We start from the raw sequence: 22,315 nt of genomic DNA, 5'->3' as shown, positions 1-22,315 counted from the left end.
TTTTTCTGACAGTCCTTGTTATCACAGCCAATGTCAGTGCTATAGGGCTTGGCCACCCTTAGGGTATGTCTACACTACCCATCGGATTGGCGGGTAGCGATAGATCTATCGGGGATCGATTTATCGCGTGTAGTGTAGACGCAATAAATCGATCCCCAATCGCTCTCCCGTCGACTGCTGAACTCCAGCTCGGCGAGAGGTGGAAGCAAAGTTGATGGGGGAACGGCGGCCGTCGATCCCGCGCCGCGAGGACGCAAAGTAAGCAATTTTAATTCAATCTAAGATACGTCGACTTCAGCTATGCTATTCTCGTAGCTGCAGTTGCGTATCTTTGATTCTCTCCCCCCCCCCCCCCCCCCCCGGTGTAGACCAGGCCTAACTTTCATGCACATTGATGTGATGAAGTGTATGTTGATAAAAACTTACTATGATCTCTTTACCACTTCAGCTTGGACCTGCTAAAGGCTGCCATCCTTGAAGGCAGAGGTTTAGTATAACTTAGTTGTGTAGTTTGAGATTAGATTAAAAAAAAAAGACCAGTAATGTATGTAACAAACTACCCAATCTATACGTACTTTAATTGCCTCTCAAACGAGTCTTGAAAACTATTGCTTTATCATAAAACAGTACAATTATTGCTGTATTTTCCTCAAAAATATGCAAATTGCTGCTGAGTAAATAGCAACTGTTAGTCGTGGTGATTCACAGATATTAAAAAAAAAAAAATGGAGAATATGGCCAAAGGAAGTATCACCGACTGTATAAAGCTTCACCAAATCCCAGAGACTGAGTGAAAGCTGTAGGTGAAGAGGGGGGAATGCCTGATACTGTGGGGCTTTCTTATGTATGGCTGTTGTGAACATGGGCACTTCATACCGCAAGTGATTTTCTTTCAAAAACATTAACAAGAACAGGCAGTATTTTGTTTTGCAATTGTCCTAACAATAATTCAGCACTTATTTCAGTTCTAGTATCTGAGTAGTCCAGTCACATTTTCTTAAATCGCTCAGTGGGCTCGGTTCCCTCACCTCCATCCCAACAACAACAGAAAATGATGATGCCATGTGTTGCTCAATATTTTGCTGGAGATATTTGAATCTTTAGGATTGTTAGCGCTGCCGATAGCTTTTTTTGACTAGCAAGAATTCCCATCAGCTTTCCCCTTTCTACTTTTGGTTGTAGGGTGGGGGGAAGACTTTTTAACTAAGTGTTTCCAGAATCTTTCTTATATAATTATAATATACTATAGAAGTAAGCTCTTCCATTTCCCTTCTTGTTCCTCCTCCTTTAATATATTTTAATATAACAGTACTAGAAATTGGCTGTATAGCAAACGCAATCAAATTTGAATGCACTAAAAATTGGGCTCCAGATTTTCACACCACTTAAAGAGGAGATCCCAGGATCGCTGTATTCTTGGAAGCGCTTCGCATTTTCAGTGAATTGGTTTGCCTCCTTAGCACCAAGATCTGCACATGTGGCTCCAGGAAATGTCTTGAATGCGTTAATAGGTCCTGATATTTTACTCCCTACAGCTTTGTTTTATCAGCAGCGCTATCAGTTCATTTCTCCATTTCACTCTCTTGTGTAGCTCTGATACTCTTTTTGTTTCCTGGGAATTAAGAGGTAGACATCATGCCATCAACTGCACGTCTCACAATGCCTCCACCACTTGTTTTTTAGGAGTCAGTCTGTGCCACGGTGCTTGGCTCCTTACTGTGATGTAGGGCTGAGATGAAGACGTGGCCCCCTAGAGTCAATCTCCTCTTGCTCCCTTCCCTCTTTCCCCCACTTTGGCATATGTACCTTGCATATCTGCCAACCAGGGGTTTATTTTAAAATATTTCATTCTGGACGGGTGGGATAAGGTAGCAGATGTTTAGCTTCTAGGAGCAAGAGAATTTGCCTGCTCCTTCTTTGCCCAGCTCTTTCCTTGGAGTCACATTTTTACATCTAGATGAAATTATCCATCAGCAGCCTTGCCAGTGCATACAGCAGAAGGGGCAGTCTTTTGTTTTTAGAAAAGCAACTGCCCCTTCTCCACTCTAACCACCCACAGAGCTCTCCCAGTTATTCTAGTCTAATCTAGTGGTGTTCATTAGAGTTAAATGGCATGTCGTTATTTTTCCTCCCCAGGATCCCCCTTTCAAATGTTGTCCAATGGCCAACTGTATATGTGTGCAGCAATGAAATTATTTCCCAGGTAACTATAGTTATGAATTGTCTATGCCGTAGACACTAAGCCAATAATAATGCAATAATACCCTCTTCATACTCAAGAAGGAATAGTTTGCTTCAGCATGGGGGTCCACCAAAGCTTATTCTTGATCAATTCTACATGAATCCTGGTGACATAATTTAAAAACTTGGCAGTACAGTATTTAATCTTTTTCTTTCCTTTCTTTTTAAGGTGATGGACAGAACTTGGTTACTGAAGATGTGACAGTAGTGGAGGGAGAAGTTGCCACCATCAGTTGTCGAGTCAAAAACAGTGATGACTCAGTGATTCAGCTACTGAATCCCAACAGACAGACGATTTATTTCAAAGACTTCAGGCGTAAGTTTCCATCCCTGTATTATTTGGTAGCAACTGACCCCAACCCTCCTAGCATTCTGGATAAAGATATTGCTAAAGCCTCTTTTTTAATTTAATGTTAGGCACTTAAAGTTTAGTTGATTCTTCAGAGCGTAGATGACAGGCAATCATAATCTTTCTCCTTAATGGAAACCTTGATGGTCCCTTTTTAAAAGTCAGACTGTTTTACTTTGCAATAGGAATTGATTGTAGTAATTCAGGGTGAATTGCAACTGAGCGCCAAATATTTAGCTGACACAAACAAATTGAATAGAGTAATGCAGGAGAATACAATGTTCTGAGGAGTAATATGTTTGGTCTGAAGTTTGACATGTTCAAGATAATCTGTCTCCTTTAAAGCCAAAACAAAATCTGTCGCCGTGGTGCTCAGTGCAGGAGGATGACTTTATTTCCTGTTTAGACAATACTGTGAGGCTAACAATTGAAATGAGACTATTTAAATTATTCAGTCTAATGGCTGCTGTTGGAATTGGACGGGATGGACCAGGACTACTTGTGCTCTCTGTGTACACGCAGCACAGAGGGTCTCTTCTCCAAAATTGCTTACAATCTAAATAACTAATTGGGTGAGACGAACTCAGCCGAGATTGTGATTTACTGGTATTGCAATAGCATCTAAGGACACAGAGATCAGGGTCCCCATTTTGCTAGGTATTACACACACCTTGCCCCAAAATTGGCACTCAAGAAAGACCATCAGTGAGTCTTAGTTGAAATATTTGTCAGTGCTGTCAAAATTCCTAAAGGGATTTTAGCAGTAATTACTGGTGTAAGGAAACCTAAATCTTAAATTCTTTGCCCTGATTCTTATCTCTGCTTCATGCCGGTTCTAATCCACTCATGGTATCAATCCTGCACTCTGCTTTAAGCCACAAAATAACCCCCTGAATTGCTTTTACGGCAGCCTTCTTACCAAAAATATCGCTGCATCTTCTGACAAACAAATGCTAGACACATCAGTAATTTGTATGGAGAATTTGTATTGATTAGTTATATTGACCTGAGCACATGAGTATTGTTAAAACCCAAACTGAAATGCAAGGAGCTGGAATAATGTGGAACACGTAGGAGTTTTGTTTAGGCACCATTACTACTCTTTCAGGCTTCTGGCTTTGCCATGTTTTTGTGGGAGGAAATGTACTATCTGTCTTGTTCATCACAATCGCTAATGATCTGTTTGTTCCACAGCTTTGAAGGACAGCAGGTTTCAGTTAGTGAATTTCTCTAACAGTGAACTCAGAGTGTCGTTGACAAATGTCTCCGTTTCTGATGAAGGAAGATACTTCTGCCAGCTCTACACCGATCCGCCACAGGAAATTTATACCACTATGACGGTGCTTGGTAAGTGCCGGGCACTAAACTCAAACTCTTCAGTTAACGTGGAGGGTCCAGGAATGAAGGGGAGGGGAAAAGGAATCATCACATGGTTTTTGGAAACTATTTTGTAGCAATTCCAGCCACCAAAAGTTGCTAAAACTGAATCAATTCTTAAGACTTGCCTTATAGAGCCACACCCACTCTGAGATTTCACTAAAAATCAACTTTTTTTTTTTAATCCCAAAGAGCTTTTACACTAAAGACCAGCTGCCTTTATGGATCTATTGAGTCTAGGACTCGAAACGGCAATCTCGAGATTCTGAAGGTGACTAGCAAAGATCAACCTACATTTTCAAGTGAGCCATTTTGCCATGTGGAACATCATAGCTGTTAGCGACTAGTTGTGTTAGCTAAGTGAGGAAGAGACTGGCTGCGTGCCTCTACCCAATAGAATTTCTTTGTAATCACTCTCCATGCTCCTCTTTCTAATTAATATCCCGTTTGTTGTGGAGAAGCCAGGTGTGTGTTTTTTCTGCAGCATTTCCGTTTCGTGAGATAAGTACAGGTTTAGGAGCCAGACGCCCCTGAATTCTAAGTCTGGCTCTGCCTGTCACTGACTCGCTTGGGCAGGTCACTTAAATTCCCTTGGTCGGTGTCTCCATTTGGGACAATACCCGAGGCTGCATCAGGATGAATCACTGCATCGGCTGAGTATAAACGTATGAATTCCTAATGGGACATTTTGGAGTAAGTCTGACACTGTTATTGACTTGGAGTGGATGTCTGCCCAGCCAACAGTCTGGGCAATGGCAAACGCTTACAAGGGGAAGACAGTCAGCTGGCTTTACTAATCCTGCAAACTATCCTCACGAACTTTCCTAGACCACATGCCTTTCATCTTTAGGGTAGCGGAGTATATCTGTGGGTGTCACACTTCAGCAGGAGGGTGGGGATCGTGGTCAGAGATTCTTTTCATTCAGTGAGGAGAAAAAGGGGAGGAATAAGATGTAAGTATATTATTTATCTGAAAGTAGGGGTATATTAATCATGGTTCCTCTCAGTGGCCATATTGGGACCCTTGGTCTGCGTACCAACAGCAATTCTTACTAGCTCCTAACCTTTCTCGTTGGGACCACTGGGGTAGGCAGGCCCATATTTCATTTGTTCCTCGTCTACTACTTCAACTGCAGGAGGAAACCTTTGAGGAGCAAAAGGCCAAAGCAGACAAGGAGGGTACTCTTCAAACTGTCATCACATCTTTCCCAGGTGAAGCTGTTATGCCCCCTCCACCTTCTCTGGCTTCAAACAGTTTCAGGAGCTAACCAAACATGTTGCGGATTCATTGCATGTTCCTCTAGAGGAGGTTTGAGCGTCACAGCACAAGCACTTGGACATTTTGCAAATGACACTTTCTGCTCAAGTGGCCTTGCCCATAAATGAGGCCCTCCTGGATCCTGCCAAGACCATCTGGCAGACCCCAGCAATGGTATTGCCCATGTGCAAACATTCTGATAAGAAGTATTCTGCCCCAGCCAAGAACTGTGAACATTTATTTTTGAATCCTTTGCCTAATTCCCTGGCTGTTGAAGTGGTGAACGTGGCAGACAGCACCATTCATCTGCAACCCCAGAGTTTAGAATTGCAAATTTCCAAGCTCTTGTGGCTAAATAGTCACACCAGTTATTCCAGATTCACCACATTTATTAAACACCTTCCAGCAGAACATCGCGAGCAGTTCCACACTACCATAGCTGAAGATCAGCTAGTGACTAGAACATCTTTACAGGCCTCCTTAGATGCAGCTGACACTGCAGCTTGCTCCATCTCCATGGCAGTCACCGTACATTGGGCCTCCTGGCTCCAGTTCTGTGGGTTACCTAGAGAGTTTCAAAGTCTTGTTGAGGACTGCCCCTTTGATGGACTGAAACTCTTTTTGCTGAGACCACAGATGAATCATCGATCACTTCAGGTCCCAAATAAGAACGAAGGGTGGAGACCAATTCTAGATCTGACTCCTAAACAACTTTCTGAAAATACAAAAATGCAGAATGGTGACTTTTGCAGCTGTAATTCCACCAATGGATCCAGGGGGGTTGGTTTTCAGCCCTCAACTTTCACGACCTTATACTTTCATGCCACAATTTGTCCTTTTCACGAGAGATTATTTTGGTTTCTGGTCAGTCAAGATCACATCCAGTACTGGATACTTTTAGTCAGCCTTGTCTCTGCTCCAAAAGTATTCTTGAAGGTCTTGGCAGTGGTCACCAACTACCTTTTGTTTATTGGAGACAGTGGTTTTTCCATGCCTTGATTGGTTGCTCAAAGGCCAGACTTGCAACGAGGTTTCTTTCTGCCGTAAACTCATCACTGCCCATGCCCCACAGTTAGGTCTCCAGCTCAACATCAAAACGGCCACTTTGACCTCAGTACAAAGGAGAGAACCAAGTCATTTAGCTAGTCTCCCAGGCAATTCAATTGCTGACCTGTTCAAGGGAACCACCGTCTCCATTCAGAGTCTGTCCAGGTGGATATCTGGATGTATTATTCATTGTTGTTAATTTGCCGATACACAAGCTCCTCCCAAGGTGTTAGCCCATTCCACTAGATTTCTGTCAGTGTCTATGGTGGTGTTTAAACATGTTCCCATTGTTGGGATCTGCAAGGCTGCAATTTGGACTTCAACACTTACCTTTTCCAAACACGATGTGATGGATCATTCTTCTAGATCAGATGCTGCCCTGGGGAATGCGGTCTTGTCTTCGGTGTTGGACTCTACTTCGAAGCTCCCTCCTCATGATGAAGATACTGCTCGGAAGTCACCTGAAGTGGAGCACCCCTAGGGATGCTAGTTGAAGGAGTCCAGTAATTGGAATTCTTCGAGAGGTGTCCCCCTATGGGTGCTTCACTACCCACCCTACTTCCCTTCTGCTTTGGAGTTTCCTCTGTGGGACTTTGTAGTGGAGAAGGATCTGAAGGTGGTTCACTCACGCAGTCCTACATATCATTAGAATGGGGCACAAGGATGTATAGGGCACGTGCGCAGGTCAAACAGGCATTGCTACCAAAAATCTCTGATCAAAGGCTCAGTGTCCAGTTGAAGGTGTGGGGACAGTGGCATAAACTGGCACCTGGTCTGCCAGCATCACAATAATAAATGAAGAATAAAGTCTTGTTCGCTGACTGTGGTGTTCTTTAAGGAAAATACTATGTACATTATGCAGTTGTTAAACCTCTTAAAGTGCTTCAAGATGCTTATGCCTATGCATGTTTGTTAGTTCCTTGCTGTTTAAGCAAAACCTTAAGCATAATTATAATGCAAAGTGAGGGATTTCTGTTAACTTTTGTCTGGGCTGATTTAATAGCCACTATTTTATGTATTAGTTTGTATGTATAAAGAACTTGAAATCTTTCATCTGACATTTTGTGTGTGCTCATTTGCTTAGGAATTATCCATTTTGGAGTGTTGCAATTCACTTTTTCTACCCAGAATTGTCTTGGTGAAAATGTAATCTACTGAATTCTCCTCTTTTTCATCCTATTTCTCATGGTTTGCAAGCAATGATACAGATGCAGTTATAAGGTTAATATAGTTACAGATAATAGTAGCTAATAGTATTACAGCCATGTCTAAAGATTAGTGCTGGCTTTTAAGCTCCTGTTAATAAGAGAACTTGAATCGCAGTGGAAGATCTTAATGTAAAATCTCACTCACTGATTGGTTGTAAATTTGGTTGTTTTTCTCATATTTAATAAGATTCTGTTCTGTCTTAGGCCTGGTCTACACTAACCCCCCAAGTCGAAGTAAGGTACGCAACTTCAGCTACGTGAATAACGTAGCTGAAGTCGACATACCTTACTTCGAACTTACTGCGGTTCAGACGCGGTCCACATGGGGCAGGCAGGCTCCCCGTCGACTCCGCGGTACTCCTCTCGTTGAGATGGAGTACCGCAGTCGACGGCGAGCACTTCCTGGTTCGATTTATCGCGTCCAGACCAGACGCGATAAATCGAACCAGGAAGTTTGATTTCCAGCCGCCGAACTAGCGGCTAAGTATAGACCAGCCCTTAGTGTTAAAACTGTGGAAACAATGTTTATAATCCGCTCTAGTATGGATCTCAGGTTTATCAACAGCCTTCAAGTTGTACTTCAGTTTTCTGATGTTCAGCTGAATAGGATGGTGTTTGTCCCCTTCAGTTTCTCTCCTATTGGTACACGTTTAAATGTATTGAGTTAGTTAATGTACATTCACTCATTGCTAAGAGATGCATTAGAAGCAGTGGTACCTGTTTAATGGGCCTATAAGCAAGTATTTTGTGCCTTCTAGAACAGGTTAGAAAAATAATTTAGTTGTTCTCATTAAGAAAGTTGCACTTCAAGATTCAGAATATACCAGTTTTCGTTTCTTGTATTCCAGCGCTATTTTAGAGAAATTACAGCTGTGGGTATACCTGATGTATCTATAAGGCCCTGAGCATCTATGTATGTCAGTTCTTGGCATATTGGGGGTGTGTATGCATGTGAGTGTGCTCCTAGCCCTCCTTTCATGGAGTGGGAAACAAAGGCAGAAGCGTATTCAGTTGCTCAAGAGCAGAGAGTGGCTGTCATTCAGGGTTGGGAACCAGGATCTCAGGTGCTCAAAACACTAGGCTAAACCTTGTTCCCTTGATTAAATGTTCTCATAAAAAGAAAATAAGTCCGAGCATGTCCTTGGTCCTCCTTTCTAGCACTTTATGATGGGATCTTGTACGTGGGAAGTAAATAGCACCTATATTTCCGTGTTGATGTTACGCTTAGTAGTAGCTTTAACATTATGCTTTCCAGTCACATTTTCAATGATAGGTTTCTCTGCTTTCCCAAGAGACTTTCTAGGTGTCTCTCACCACTGCTACGGTGAAGGAGCCATCAGTGGCTGCCTGTTACCATTTCTTTGTCATTTTATTATTTTTCCTCTCTTGACATGTATTTTAATGTCTTCTGTGACACTATATATATTTATTTATTCACAATGGATTAGAACATATGAAAATCAGAAATATATGGTCTGTTTTACTCATCTTGGAGAAAAGCTACAAGTGACTAATTAGTCCTTCGATCATCTGGAAGATATTTATACCTTTGTTCTTCATGAGCTTGAAAATGTATGTCATATTTCAACCAGATAATTGCTTAATCATAGTGATGAGAACAAAAAATGTTGAGTTATCTTTGGAAATATCAGTTTAAATTCTTTACTTAAAGGCCTAATAGGGATGGAATTGTGTATATTGGGTGATATATTCATGTTTCCCTCCTTACTGACTTTTTCATCTTTTTCAGAATTTTAAACTTGTTTTTATCCTGTCTATGGATTGCATGCTACTGTGGTGGTGGTGGTGGTCTCCCTTGGGTATTACACTGTTCCTAAATAGTATTGGATTGTTTTTCACTGATGATGATTACAGCCCTCTGGCTTTGTAGCTCACAGTAGTGTTGTCTCTAGAGGGTACTTGCCTTAGAGAGAGGAAAACTCTCAGCTTGCAGTAATTGCAATCTGAAGCAGTTATCTTTGTTAAGAGCCAAAGTTGTTTCCACATCTCTTCATCAAATCTGGGATTGTATTTGCCTTTTGGTTTATTTTGATGGGAGATGCATTGGCAATTGGAGACAGTGGCATTCTATTCTGGTCCCAGGCTTGGTGGCTTTTTTTTAAGAGGCCTAAATGTATTTGATCTTTGCTGGTCATCTTCCACATCTTGAGCTGGAGGCTTGAAACTGAAGAGCAGATGAAAAAAGTTTTACCTTTAGGGAGCTAAAACTGTAGGTAGGTACCGTACCTTTAAATGTAATCCTTTTTCTGTTTCCCTTCTCATTACTGAATGTAAAATTTATATGAATGCAAGCTATATTCTTTGTGTGGTATCACACCCATGTAGCATGAAAGAGAGCAGACAATCTGCAGGGGACCATGCTTAGCTGGGAGGGACTATAGAAAATGTGAGAATTTAATAAGCAATAGTTGATGAAGCTCAAAGCTGGGCTGAAAACATTGAACACAACTATTAGGAGCCTGTGTGTTAAGGGACAATAGTACAAATAATAATTTGATAAATTAAGAGATCTGATAAGTCTGGGTGCCTAGTTTACCCAAAAAGCATCCAGCTGTCAGGTTTAAAACAAATAAAAGGAAGTAGTTCTTCACACAGCACATGGTCAACCTGTGGAACTCCTTGCCTAAGGAGGTTGTGAAGTCTAGGACTATAACAAGGTTTAAAAGAGAACTAGATAAATTCATGAAGGTTAAGTCCTTTAATGGCTATTAGCCTGTATGGGTAAGGAATGCTGTCCCTAGCCTCTGTTTGTCAAAGGGTGGAGATGGATGGCAGGAGAGAGATCACTTGATCATTACCTGTTAGGTTCACTCCCTCTGGGGCACCTGGCATTGGCCACTGTTGGAAGACAGGAGAATGGGCTGGATGGACCTTTGGTCTGACCCAGTCTGGCCATTCTTATGTAACATTGAGTAACTTGTTGATGAGTTCTCGGGTATACACCAGTTAAAGATCAAAATGTACTGACCTTGTTCTGATTTATATTTTTGATTTTTAGTCCCACCACGCAATTTGGTGATTGATATCCAGAAAGACATTGCCACTGAAGGAGACGAGATTGAGTTGAACTGCACTGCCATGGCCAGCAGACCAGCCACCAAAATCAGATGGTTCAAAGGGAACAAGGAGCTAAGGGGTAGATTTATCTTCTAAATGAGCACCGTTTTATAGATAACTGACGTGGTTAAATTGTATACCGTCTAAATAGAATATTGTGGTGACAGAGACTAGAAACACTTGTTTTAAAAAAAAAAAATAGAGCAAGCTGTTTCAGACGCCATGTCAGTGGCAAAATATATGGGCAGACTTAAATGACAAACGCATCTTAACAGTAAAGGTCTTTACACCTGTTTTTGTCCTTTAGTTACCTGCCAGAATCCGAGTTCAGAGTTCTGGATTTGCTCTTCAGCTGCTGATGTCCTCAGTGATCTCTTAAGGTGTGCGGGGAAGGTAGCTCTTTGCCCTGATTTTAGGGGTCAGTGTGATGGCATCAACTGGGGTGTAAAAGCATTTGAGTGCACTTTTATATCTAGCTCAGTTCTTCATGCGGGATTGTGTAGATGTTCATATACAATGAGTTTCTTCTACTCTGTAAAGTCTAGTGCTTGTGGAATTTGTACAGATAAGTCACAACATGGATTGCATATGATGTGCTGTTTAAGTCTGTGTGCACATGCCATCACCTCCGGTTTTGTCCCATCTGAGATAATAACAGATGCTTACAGAAGTCCGATACAGCCTGCAAATTTAACCCCCTGCAAGGACAGGATAAAGTCCTCCGGACAGAGGACGTATATCCCTTCCCTCCCTTAGCACAATGACACATACTGAACTTGTGCTGCTAATAGTGGACGGCAAAGCTGCTGCCACATGTAGCATCCCATGGAACCAACTGCTTTCCGGCACCTGTTGTCATCTAAATGATGCATGGATCTTCAAATGGCCGCCTCTTTGGTTCCTTTTGCTTTCTGTAGGGCTCCAGTACAACAGTATTTGACCACTTGTGCTTGACCTGTCCAGCTCCTTTATTAAGCTTTCTCGCTTCAGCAATTGAATTCCAACAGTCCTGTATCTTTGAAGACTGCCGAGCAAGTAGAGGCTTCTTGAAATACCAAATCACCCTGCTGATTCTTTGGCACAGTGGGGTTTTCAAAAATAGAAATAGGGAAACTGAAAGAGTTTTTCTTTGTTCTTGATTTTTATACGGACTCAGATGGAGCGAGAACCAGGATCCTCTTTGATTATGCAATCTTTCCTCTAAACATAACAGGTTGTTGTTTTTAACAGTTGTCAACGTGTTTTACCTATGTATTATCCACAGGAGCTGTTTTGTGGGCTTGAAGGGGAGGTGTCGCTAGTAGGTTTCCCTCTTATCCATTTTATCTCCATGATTTGAACCATAAAAAGTGCAGTTGATAAGCTCATTTAAAAGAGGCAGTGGTTTCTGGTCAGCAAGTATGTGCTAAGTTCATGGAAAACCTCGTTAGTTTTGTCACTTAACCCTGAACTGCCTCTTTCCTGTTCTGTGTGTGTTCTGGAAGTCTTGCCCTGTAATACACTTCACTCCAACCCACTGCTATGATATTTTCAATGGATCTTCAACAGTGTCACTGTTTAAATATTTTAATTACTGTTTTTAATTATGTTAATCCATTTACTCTCTTTCCCTCCTAATAGCTGATGATGGGTTTTCATCTCCATAGCATCTGAATTCCAGGATGCTTTCCAAAAAAACCCCAAGCTCTTAAATCAGTGGCGCTGTAAGCATCCTGGCATTTTTAATCCTTATGACAGTGCACTGTATATTTTAAGTTTTAATGACTTTGGTAGGAGGGATAGTATTACCCACGTGTACACCTCCCTGCCCTGAGCAGTCAATGCTATAGAGATGAAAGTTGGAAATTTAAGGGCACATTGTTCCCAGCACCTCTTTTGTCTACCATAGTGACGCCAGCGAGATGATGACAATGTGATGTTGTCATGAATATGCTCTCCCGTGATTACTCTGTGCTCTCTCCCTCATCTATCTGGCAGGCAAATCTGAAGTGGAGCAATGGTCTGATATGTTCACTGTGACTAGTCAGCTTTTGCTGACCGTGGGGCGCGAGGACGATGGGGTCCCTGTCATCTGCCTGGTAGATCACCCCGCTGTCAAAGACTTACAGACCCAGCGCTACCTAGAAGTAATATGTGAGTACCAGAGCTTTCTATTCTAATGTAGAATGTTTCTCATTTAAACAGAAGTTCAAAGCCATTAATTATGTAATTAGGTTTTATTACAGTGTAGATAGGGTTTATAAATGTGGAAATCAAAGTATTGAGTATTGTTTAACGGCTTAAACAATGACTTCTCCTTGCAGTTTTGCTGTGATGCCAAATTCCTAGTTTTATTCTCTCCACATAGAATAACTTGCTTTACCCAGATTTAGCACCTTGAAGGGTTAATAGCTAGGCCTTGTAATTATGTCACAGCAGATTAATTTTAATTTTAAGTCCTAACTTTTTTAACAATGCATGTATTTCTTTAAAAGTTAGCATCACTGCCGAGTTCCATTTAAAGTAACTTACTGCAGTTCTCCATTGGTAAATGAACTGAGAGACACATGCTGGGATGCAAGAGAGACTTTCATAATGCATACAATGGGAAGTATAGTACAGTAGTTCTTTTCTAAATTAGAGCTGCAGAAATATGTTTAAAAATAGTGGAACCTTTAAGGTAAAGCAAGCTAATCTTAGAGTTTACTGCTTCTGACTACTTTCAGGAGAAAAGCTAGGTGGGACATTTCACTTCGTTCTCTATGAACTGCCATTTATACACATTACATGAGTGATGTACATAAATAGAAAGTCGATTTCTGAAAACACCCATGGGGCAATCCACAGCAGAGGTGGCTCATGTTCATATTTGTGACACAGAACACAGTCATGTTAGCATCACTGTGTCATGTTATCAAGTGGAATATGGCTTTTGAAATCAGAAATGCAAACAAACCTGACATTGCTGTTCTCTTGTGCTGAGGCAGAAACCCCAAAGTGGTGAGATGCTAAGATGACTCAAATTTCTTTCTTTTGTAGGTTCATCTCAACCGTAACATTATATAAAGGGAGTGGAGAGTTGTTAATGTTTCATCTATTTCATTATGTAGCTTCATTAAGAGCATTCTGCTTACAATTTTCATATCACTGAAACTAGCATGAAGTAATGTCCCTATAATAGGGAAAACAAAAATGATCAGATACTACCTAAATTGGCAGATACTAGATTTCTTGTGACTGTGCTAATGTGTAATTCATTTATGCAAACTTAATGTCCATTAACATTTCTTGTAGAGCTCCATTAGCTTTAATAATACATTAGCACCTTTGTGAGGCTTGATCAACTACTTAACGGGGGAAAAAATCCCATCTCTCAGATGATGCAGGAAAATTGAAATCCTTTTTTTTTTTTTTTTTAAACTTGTTTATAAGGGGGTCAGATTAGTAGTTTAAGGCTTTCCTATGGATATTTCTGTGTAATGCCTACCTTTTGGCGCAGTAGAAATGGGTCAGTCTTTTTAACTGTGTGTGCAGTAGGGTTCCTTCTACATTTGTCTATGAAAGAGAAAATAAATCTCTTTTCTGAAACCTTTTGGTTGCAGCTCGTAAAAGGCACCACACAGAATGATGACAAAGCACATTTACACCTGTGGTTATCTGAAGGTCTTGGGGGACATCCAAAACCTTCACTGTATTGGTTTTATCTGTTGCAAAGGGCATTTTTTCCACTTACTGCTAATTTTAGGCCTGCCTTTGGGTGTCTCTTAGGGAGGGAGCGGTGTTACCTAATGCTTACCACAAGTTTGTTGGAATGCACTTAATGCAGAGCTTTCTGCAAGAGGATGGGGAAACAATGTGAAATGGTCTTGTTGACTAGTGTGTTTGTCTTCACGTTCTGAAATTAACCTGGAGCTTGTGAAAGGCACTAGACGAATAGCTCTGCCAACGATCATTGCTTTTTGATCCACAGAACGAGCAAACAGCCCAGGGAGCTGCACAATATGTGTCCTAACAATCTCCTCTCTCCCTCTATCAATCTGTGTCAGCCCTCTCCTGGTGTTGAGGGGAGTTCGGTCTCCATGATGTGTCAATTCCTGGCCCTTCTTCTGAACCTGTTGTGGGGGTGGTAATGAAGATTTATATAGTCAGAGGACACTGAATTATACTTATGTCTAAGCTATGTTGTGATAAGTGGGCCTACAAATGTACCCTAATTGTGAGCTCGTCTTTGAAAAAATATATGAAGGTAATAACGTAAATATATGAAGGTAATAACGTAAAGGACAAATGTGGATGTGAGAAGAAGCAAAAGTGAGACAGAGATTGAATTAGTTTAAACAACAAGGCCTACTAATGTAACTCAAGGACTGTGTTAAGATCATGCTTGGTACCCGAGAGAAGTGTGGAAATCTGCGAACCAGAATTGGTGTGCTGGAAACTAGGCCTAATTGGTGTGGGAGGGAGGGGGGTATTCCGCCTATCGTTCCTTTAGCAGGTCCTCAAAGAGATTTGGGGGAGAAAAATTGGCTACTGGAGTGAGCTTCACCCTCATGACAGCCACCCCCACCATCGCTTGGGACCCTGGGCCTTTGTCATCCCAATCCTGAAAGATATCCTGATTTGACGGGGCAGAGAGAGGGACCTAGATGTCACGACCAACCTCACTGGCTCCAGCTGACTCCCAAACACCACCCGGATGAAAGAGAATCTGACATTGTAACAGCTCAACCCCATCTCCGCTAATTTTTTTCCCCTCTTTTCCCCCAAAAGTACAGTTTTTTTACCGCCTTTGATACCATCTAAGGCCACGTCTACATTTCCCCTTATGTCAGCCAAACTTATGTTGCTCGGGGTCCCGCCGACACAGCCACTGCCACTCATTGCAGGTGGTTTAATTATGTCAATGGGAGAGATCTCTCCTGTCGGCAAAGAGCGGCTACACGAGAGATCTTACAGCGGCACAGCTGCATCGGTACAGCTGTGCGGTCGAAAACTCGCTAGTGTAGACATAGACTAAGACTGTCAAACAAGAGATTTTATTTTTCCTTCTAAAAATCTCTCTCCAGCTAAAGGGAAGGGGACGGAACAAGGGATGTGGTTAAAATGAAAGCCTTATTTAATAACTGACATTTCAAATGCTTTAACATTTTTGCCTTTTTTTCCTTTTAATGGTGTGTTTTCCATGGGACTAAGCAGGCTGAGGTCTCTGTATTTGAAACCCTGAACCTCGTTTAACACTGTTTAATGTTGGACAGTGATTGGGTTATGCTAACACCTTTGGTCCATATATTCAATCTGAATGAATACAAAAGCCACCAAAGAACCATCACATGGAAAGGGCTTCCAGTCAGTACCAGCCTGTTTTGGATCTGACCTGGAGTCCAAGGCGTGGAAGGTTCTATAGCCCAATTCTTATCTCTGGAGCCAGTCTCCTATCTATTTTTCCAAACTTTGTTTTTGAAGACAATATGGTCGGAGGATTCACTGTGGGCCTAGGGAGGAAGTAAGGAAGGAATTGATGGGATCAAAACTCTGGCAGGAACCCTCTAAGGGGATTCCAGGCAGTTCTGTTTCTAGACCACTGGGAATTCTGTATCTAGACCACTGGAAGAGAAGGGAGCCAGTATGAGCCGATGGCAGAAGTAGGGATCAGAAGATGGGGAGTGGCTGTGGCTACTGATCTTGGGAAGGCAGAGCACCAAAAAGAAGCCACCGTGCTGGGTTCTGCAGGCTACTCGGCGGGCTTGGCACAGACCATGCCATAGGGGAGTGCCGGCCTGGATCTCTGTAGTGTTGTGGGGAGACCTGGCCTGACCTGTAGCACTGCAGGCTTCTGTCTCCTGAGTCTCAAAGCTACTACATGTAGGAAGAAGCTACAATCCCTTGGTGACCCTTTTTTTTTTTTTAAATAGATCAGATTCACACTAGCTCCAGGCAACAGTGAAGAGGCAGCTGGAGCATTTACTTACTTCCACGTTCCTCTCTGTGAATCCGTTTTCTTGTCCCTAAAATGGGAATAATACTAACCTTCCTCGGTAAAGCCCTTTGAGATCTCCAGAGGGGGGAAGTGTGATATCAAAGCGAAGTGTTATTGTTCCACATAGTTTCTCCTCACTGTGCATGATGCATGCAGTTCAGTGCTTTGTTTACCCATTACCCAAAGAGGGGCTACATAAGGCGGAGGAAAATCCACTTGTCTTCTCTGACTGAAGTGTAGATCAGAGCGTCCTCTGACGCAGGGCCAGCCTTTTAAAGAAATTATATTCCTAAAATCAGGCATAATTGTCACTTTCTCAATAGCTTTTTAGAGCTGGGATTTGCAATCAGAGCAAAGTAGCCCTCCAAATTGCTGTTTCATGCACGTTAGCTGACCACTTGGTTACCTCCAGCTTTACAGTATACCGAATCTCCAAGCAAGTGGCAATTAACATTTGCACACAGTGCTGTGTCAAAACATGTGTTTACATAGTTGTGTTGCTGAGCCCAGAGAGGCATAATTTGAAAGAAGGTTGGTTGCTTTTAAAAAAGAGATTGCATTTGTTGTTGCACAATGCCAGCTTGAACTTGCCCTTCCATCCATACAGCACACCATGCCCGTGTCTTTGGAATGTCAGCTACTGACGCTATACGGGGAGCCAGAGTAGACCGGTTTCCCAAGGTGTCGTATACCCCAGTGCTCTTAGTCTGTCAGACTTAAGAAAGAAAGGTGGTGTATGGAAAAGAAAGAAAAGAAAGTATTAGCAGGCAACTTTCAAGTGATGGATCCAACTTTCAAAGCTTATGAGCTAATATTTGTTGGTTTCAAGTTCAGAATGTGCAGGGACATCATAAGGCTAGTTGCAAAACGAACACAAGAAACACAACATAAACCACCATAAAGCCTGGAATGTGGGGGAGAGGAAATGGTTGGTGTCCTACTAAACAAATCAAAATAAAACCCACAAAAGAGAGCAAAGGCTGAATGAACTCAGCGTAATCTGGGCCTTATGAAGGGTAGTCTTGAAACAGAAGTAGTGCTTTCAGATGTTCTCCTACATATTTCATAGTAATTTTCCAAGAAAAAATGTACTTGGGTTATTCCCTACACAGTTAATAGCAGCTGTGGTAATGTTTTTTCTGTCATGCTCTTGAAAAAGAAACCTCACCACAGATGAACCAACATGTGCCTGGTGCAAATGCAAATGATCAAAGAGAAGACTAGTCTGGGGTAGCCATCAAAAGAAGCCAAACGATTGCAGAAAAGTCCAAGTGCCTTTCCCCAATAAACAAGTTCCTCCTATTGTCCCCTCAGATGGTGGAAATTACCACTATAAAATAGCCAGGGTAAAATTTCCCTTTTTAAAAATTTGGACCCTAAAAATAGTATTTTCAAAAGCTCCTTGGTGACTTAGGAGCTCAAGTCTCAGTGAAGGTCAATAGCACTTCTGCTTCTAATTCATGCAGGTGCTCTTGAGAATGCTGACCTTAAATATATATCTATTCCATTAGAAATATATTTTCAGCTGTTAAGAAAAGGAAATCATTCCACTGGAAATTGAGGTACAAGATGTCAGCCTGCAAAGTGACCTGTTACAATGAGTTTTATAAACAATTCATTGGTACGTTTTCTTGTGTGTTACAGTTCAAAGAATTTAAAGATTTCAGCTTCTTTTTCGTTTACCAACCACTCCTAAGAGCTAACTTTTTGAAATGGCTCTCAGCCCTATTCCCTCGGGCTGAGTGCTCTCTACATCTCCTAAAATAGGCTGGGGTGGGGCGTCGGTGCTCTAAGGGACAATGGATTCCATCTTAGGCTCTGACTTCACTGCTCAGAAAGGCATGTGTGCAGCTGTGCTAGCTGTAAAAGCAAAACAGTGGAGACAAGTGGAGTTTTACTGTAGGGTAAATTAGGCAAGGTCAACCACATCCCTGACCTTTGCCTCGCCTATGTCAGGGTAAAAAATTCAGATGCCTTGTCTCCACTAGGATTTTATAGTAAGCTAGCGAACGAGCATCTGTTATCTCACTTGAGGGTAGGGATGGAGAGGGAGACATTTGTGTCAGGGAAGGCACAGCCTCAGGTGATGCGGGAAGTAGAGTTGATGTCTCAGTCTACTTAGAACTATGCCTCAACATGATTCTGGGGGAGCGGATTGCTGCAGCGGCCAAATCTATGTGAGAGAGAAAAGATGCCCCAACTGTTCGTGGTTACCATCAGAAATTCCAGGGCACTTTTCATTGGAATAAGGCTAGTGTCCTAGCCAAATTCCATTGTGCCATTAATATTCTGCTCACCTAACGTTCCCCTGTGGTATCAGTAGGCAGCGAGGTGCTTATCCTTCAATCCCCTGCCGGTAAGCCTACTCATGCAGAGTTGCAGGGAAAAAAAACATGGACTTCTGGTGTTTTCCAAGTCCTTTGGGTGTGCAGTAGAATTTGTGTCTCACTATTCCACAAGCCCCATAATGACCCCATGCACAATGGGGTCTGACCCCATTGCTTAGCAAAGACTTAGTAAGGCTGTTGCTCATTATGCTTAATGTGATTGTTCCATTATTACCTGGTCGTCTGCTTATTTGTAAGCATTTTGTCATGTTCTGAGACTGTAAACTCAGAGGGACAAGCACCGTCTTGTATTGTATTGTGTTGTGTGTGATAAGGATAGCTAGCACTGTAGGACTCTGCTCCCTGTTTTGGATTAATAGGGCCGTGATGATGTCTGATATGAGAGACTTAATAGAAAAATACTACAATCACTTTACTACTGTACTGTGAAGTGTGCAAAGTAGTTAAGTGAGCTGCAAGTTCTTCTTCGAGTGCTTGCTCATATCCATTCCAGTTAGGTGTGTGCGCGCCGCGTGCACGATCGTCGGAAGATTTTTACCCTAGCAACACCCGGTGGGTCGGCTGTGGAGCCCCCTAGAGTGGCGCCGTTATGGCGCTGGATATATACCCCAGCCGACCCAGCGCCCCCTAAGTTCCTTCTTACCGCCCCTGACGGTCGTTGGAACTGTGGAGCGCGGCTTAGCTGATCTCCACACTCCCTAGCTTTCATTGTTCTTGTTGTATTTAGTTATATAGATAGTTGTTCAAGTTAGTTAGTAGTTAGTGTATAGTGTGTATATATATATATAGTTGTAAGTTGTTATCGGGGGTTTAGGGGGTGTTTTTCCCCTTTTCCCCCCGGCGCACAGCCGGGCCCATGCCCAAGGCTCCTGGCTTTAAGCCGTGCGCGTCCTGCGGGAAGCACATGCCAACTAGCGACCCGCATAGCTCCTGCTTGAAGTGCCTGGGAGAGACTCATCCAGCAGATAAGTGCCCTATCTGCAAGGCCTTCAAGCCGAGGACAAGGAAGGAGCGGGACTTTAGGCTCCGTCAGCTCCTCATGGAGGCGGCTCTGAGTCCAGATCCTCCCTCGGCGCGCCCTGTCCCGGCACCGAGCGCTTCGGTGCGCAGCGCCCCGGCGGGCTCGACCGGTGCGGCAGAAAAGACTGTTCGGCACCGACCGACGTCGGCACCGCGCCCGCCCAAAGAGCCTCGGCACCGATCCATCTCTCCGGGCCATAAGAAGACCGCTAAGACACGGGACGTTGCTGCCGCGAAGGTACCGGCTCCCCCGGTGCCGGGGGTAGAGCCGCGTCCGCAGCTGGACCGCCAAAGACAGGCGGCCACACCGTCGACTCCGGCACCGAGGCCGTTGAGTCCGGTGCGGACTGTTTCACCACCAAGGCTGGTGGTGGAACCTTGTCTCCCTTCCACCCCGGAGACCTTTGCTACGGCGAGAGACCTGATCGCCCTCACGGAGCCGGCGCCGTCGCAACTCCCGGCACCGGTGGCTCCACGCGTGCTGCAGTCCAGAGGCAAGCCTGCCCTGGTGCGCCCACCGTCGCCAGCACGAGTCTCTCGGCACCGCTCCAGATCCCGAAGCAGGTCCCGACGCCGCTCGGAGTCCCGGCGCCGACTGTCACCTCGGCACCGGTCGTACTCGCGGCCCAGATCTTCCTCGCGGCGCCGTTCAACATCCCGGCACCGCCGTGACGACCGGCACCGATCGGGGTCGAGGCGCAGCTCCCGGCACCGGTATGAGCGCCACTCGGGCTCGAGAGGCCGCTCCCGGTACCACGCCTCCTCCAGATCGTCGTCACGTTCCAGATCGGGATCCCGGCACCGGAGGGACTATCGGCACCGGTCCAGGTCCCGGCACCGTTCGCCGGAACAACGCAGGGACAGGTCCCCTTACGGTCGGCACCGATCGGCACCGTACCATCCGGTGCCGACGGCATCGGGTTCGGCACCGCCGTGGCCGTCGAGATCGGCTTCCCGGTCATCTGAGACGGTGGAGCCCGGCCACCTGCAGGAGACCGAGGACCCGATGCAAGGACCTGCGCATTGGTCCTTTTGGACTCCTTGGGCCTACCACCAAGCACAAGGAGCTCCCCTGTCGGCTTCCCGCTCTGGCCGTTCGGACACCAGGGCCCCAGAGTCTACCATCTCCCGCCCTCCTCCAAGGGACGTGGAGGCTCCAGTGCCCGCACCTGCAGAGGCCCCTGACCAGGGGGCAGGAGATGCCCAACACCAGGAACACCTGGAGCAGGACCAACCAGTGGACCCCTTGCCACCGGGGGCATCTTCCTCGTCCTCTCCTGATGAGGCCGTAGCGGGCACGTCGTCCATCGGGCCGCCCCCGATAGACCTTCGGGCCCATCAGGACCTGCTGCGGCGCATGGCTCGCAATCTGGACCTCCAGGTGGAGGAGGTTGCGGAGGTCCATGACCCGATAGTGCAGATCATCTCAGCGGATGCTCCATCCAGGGTGGCATTACCGCTGGTCCGCACCATCCAGGCCAACGCCACTACTATCTGGCAGACCCCGGCCTCTATTCCGCCCACGGCCAGAGGGGTGGAGAGAAAATACTTTGTCCCATCCAGGGAACATGAGTATCTGTACATTCACCCCCAACCGTGCTCACTGGTGGTTTCCTCAGTGAATGCACGGGAGCGCCATGGCCAGCAGGCCGCTGCGCCCAAATCGAAGGACGCTAAGCGCTTCGATTTGTTCGGACGCAAGGTGTATTCGGCTGGCGGACTGCAATTGCGGGCAGCGAACCAGCAGGCGCTCCTGAGCCGCTACGGCTTCAATATGTGGTCCTCGATGGGGAAATTTAAAGAACTGGTTCCCCAGGACTCGAGGGACGAGTTTGGGGCCCTGGTAGAGGAGGGCAAGCGGGTGGCATGCACCTCCCTACAGGCGTCCCTTGATATAGCGGACTCGGCCGCTAGGACCCTGGCTTCCGGGATAGCAATGCGCCGAATCTCCTGGCTCCAGGTGTCGGGCTTGCCTCCGGAACTGCAGCAGACCCTGCAGGACCTACCGTTCGAGGGACAGGGCCTCTTTTCAGAGAAAACAGACTCGAGGCTCCAAAACCTTAAGGACTCTCGAACAATGATGCGCTCCCTGGGGATGCATGTCCCAGGGCCTCAGCGCAGGCCCTTCAGGCCACAGCCTCAGCGGTTCTACCCTCCCCCGCCTCGTCCAAGACAGGACTTTGCTAGGAGGCGGGGTCGAGGTGGTAGGCGAAGGTCGACCGGCCCTCAACCCGGTCAAAACCAGGGCCAACCTAGGCCACCTTCTGGGCCTAGGCAAGCCTTTTGAAGGTGCGATCGAGGACGGCACCTTAGCCACTTCCCAGGATCCGGTTCCCCCCTTCCGGGATCGCCTCTCCCGTTTCCACCGTGCTTGGTCCCGTATAACCTCGGACCGTTGGGTCCTTCGCACGGTGGAAAGGGGATACGCCCTCC

General features: G+C 44.8%; 1 protein-coding gene across 1 annotated transcript in view; it reads left to right on the top strand.

Moving 5' to 3' along the window:
- The window catches only part of CADM1 (cell adhesion molecule 1), a 290,324-nt gene that overhangs the window by 204,797 nt on the left and 63,212 nt on the right, over positions 1–22,315 (top strand). The window contains exons 2-5 of the mRNA XM_026657898.1: positions 2,411–2,557; positions 3,785–3,937; positions 10,500–10,637; positions 12,536–12,691. Of these exons, the coding sequence (XP_026513683.1) occupies positions 2,411–2,557; positions 3,785–3,937; positions 10,500–10,637; positions 12,536–12,691 (594 nt within the window). The remainder of the gene's footprint in view (positions 1–2,410; positions 2,558–3,784; positions 3,938–10,499; positions 10,638–12,535; positions 12,692–22,315) is intronic.

The sequence above is a fragment of the Terrapene carolina genome, unplaced genomic scaffold, assembly GCF_002925995.2.
Source record: "Terrapene carolina triunguis isolate 2854851 unplaced genomic scaffold, T_m_triunguis-2.0 Scaffold374, whole genome shotgun sequence".
In the NCBI taxonomy this organism is placed as follows: Eukaryota; Metazoa; Chordata; order Testudines; family Emydidae; genus Terrapene; species Terrapene triunguis.
This window is presented reverse-complemented; position numbering and strand designations above follow the sequence as displayed.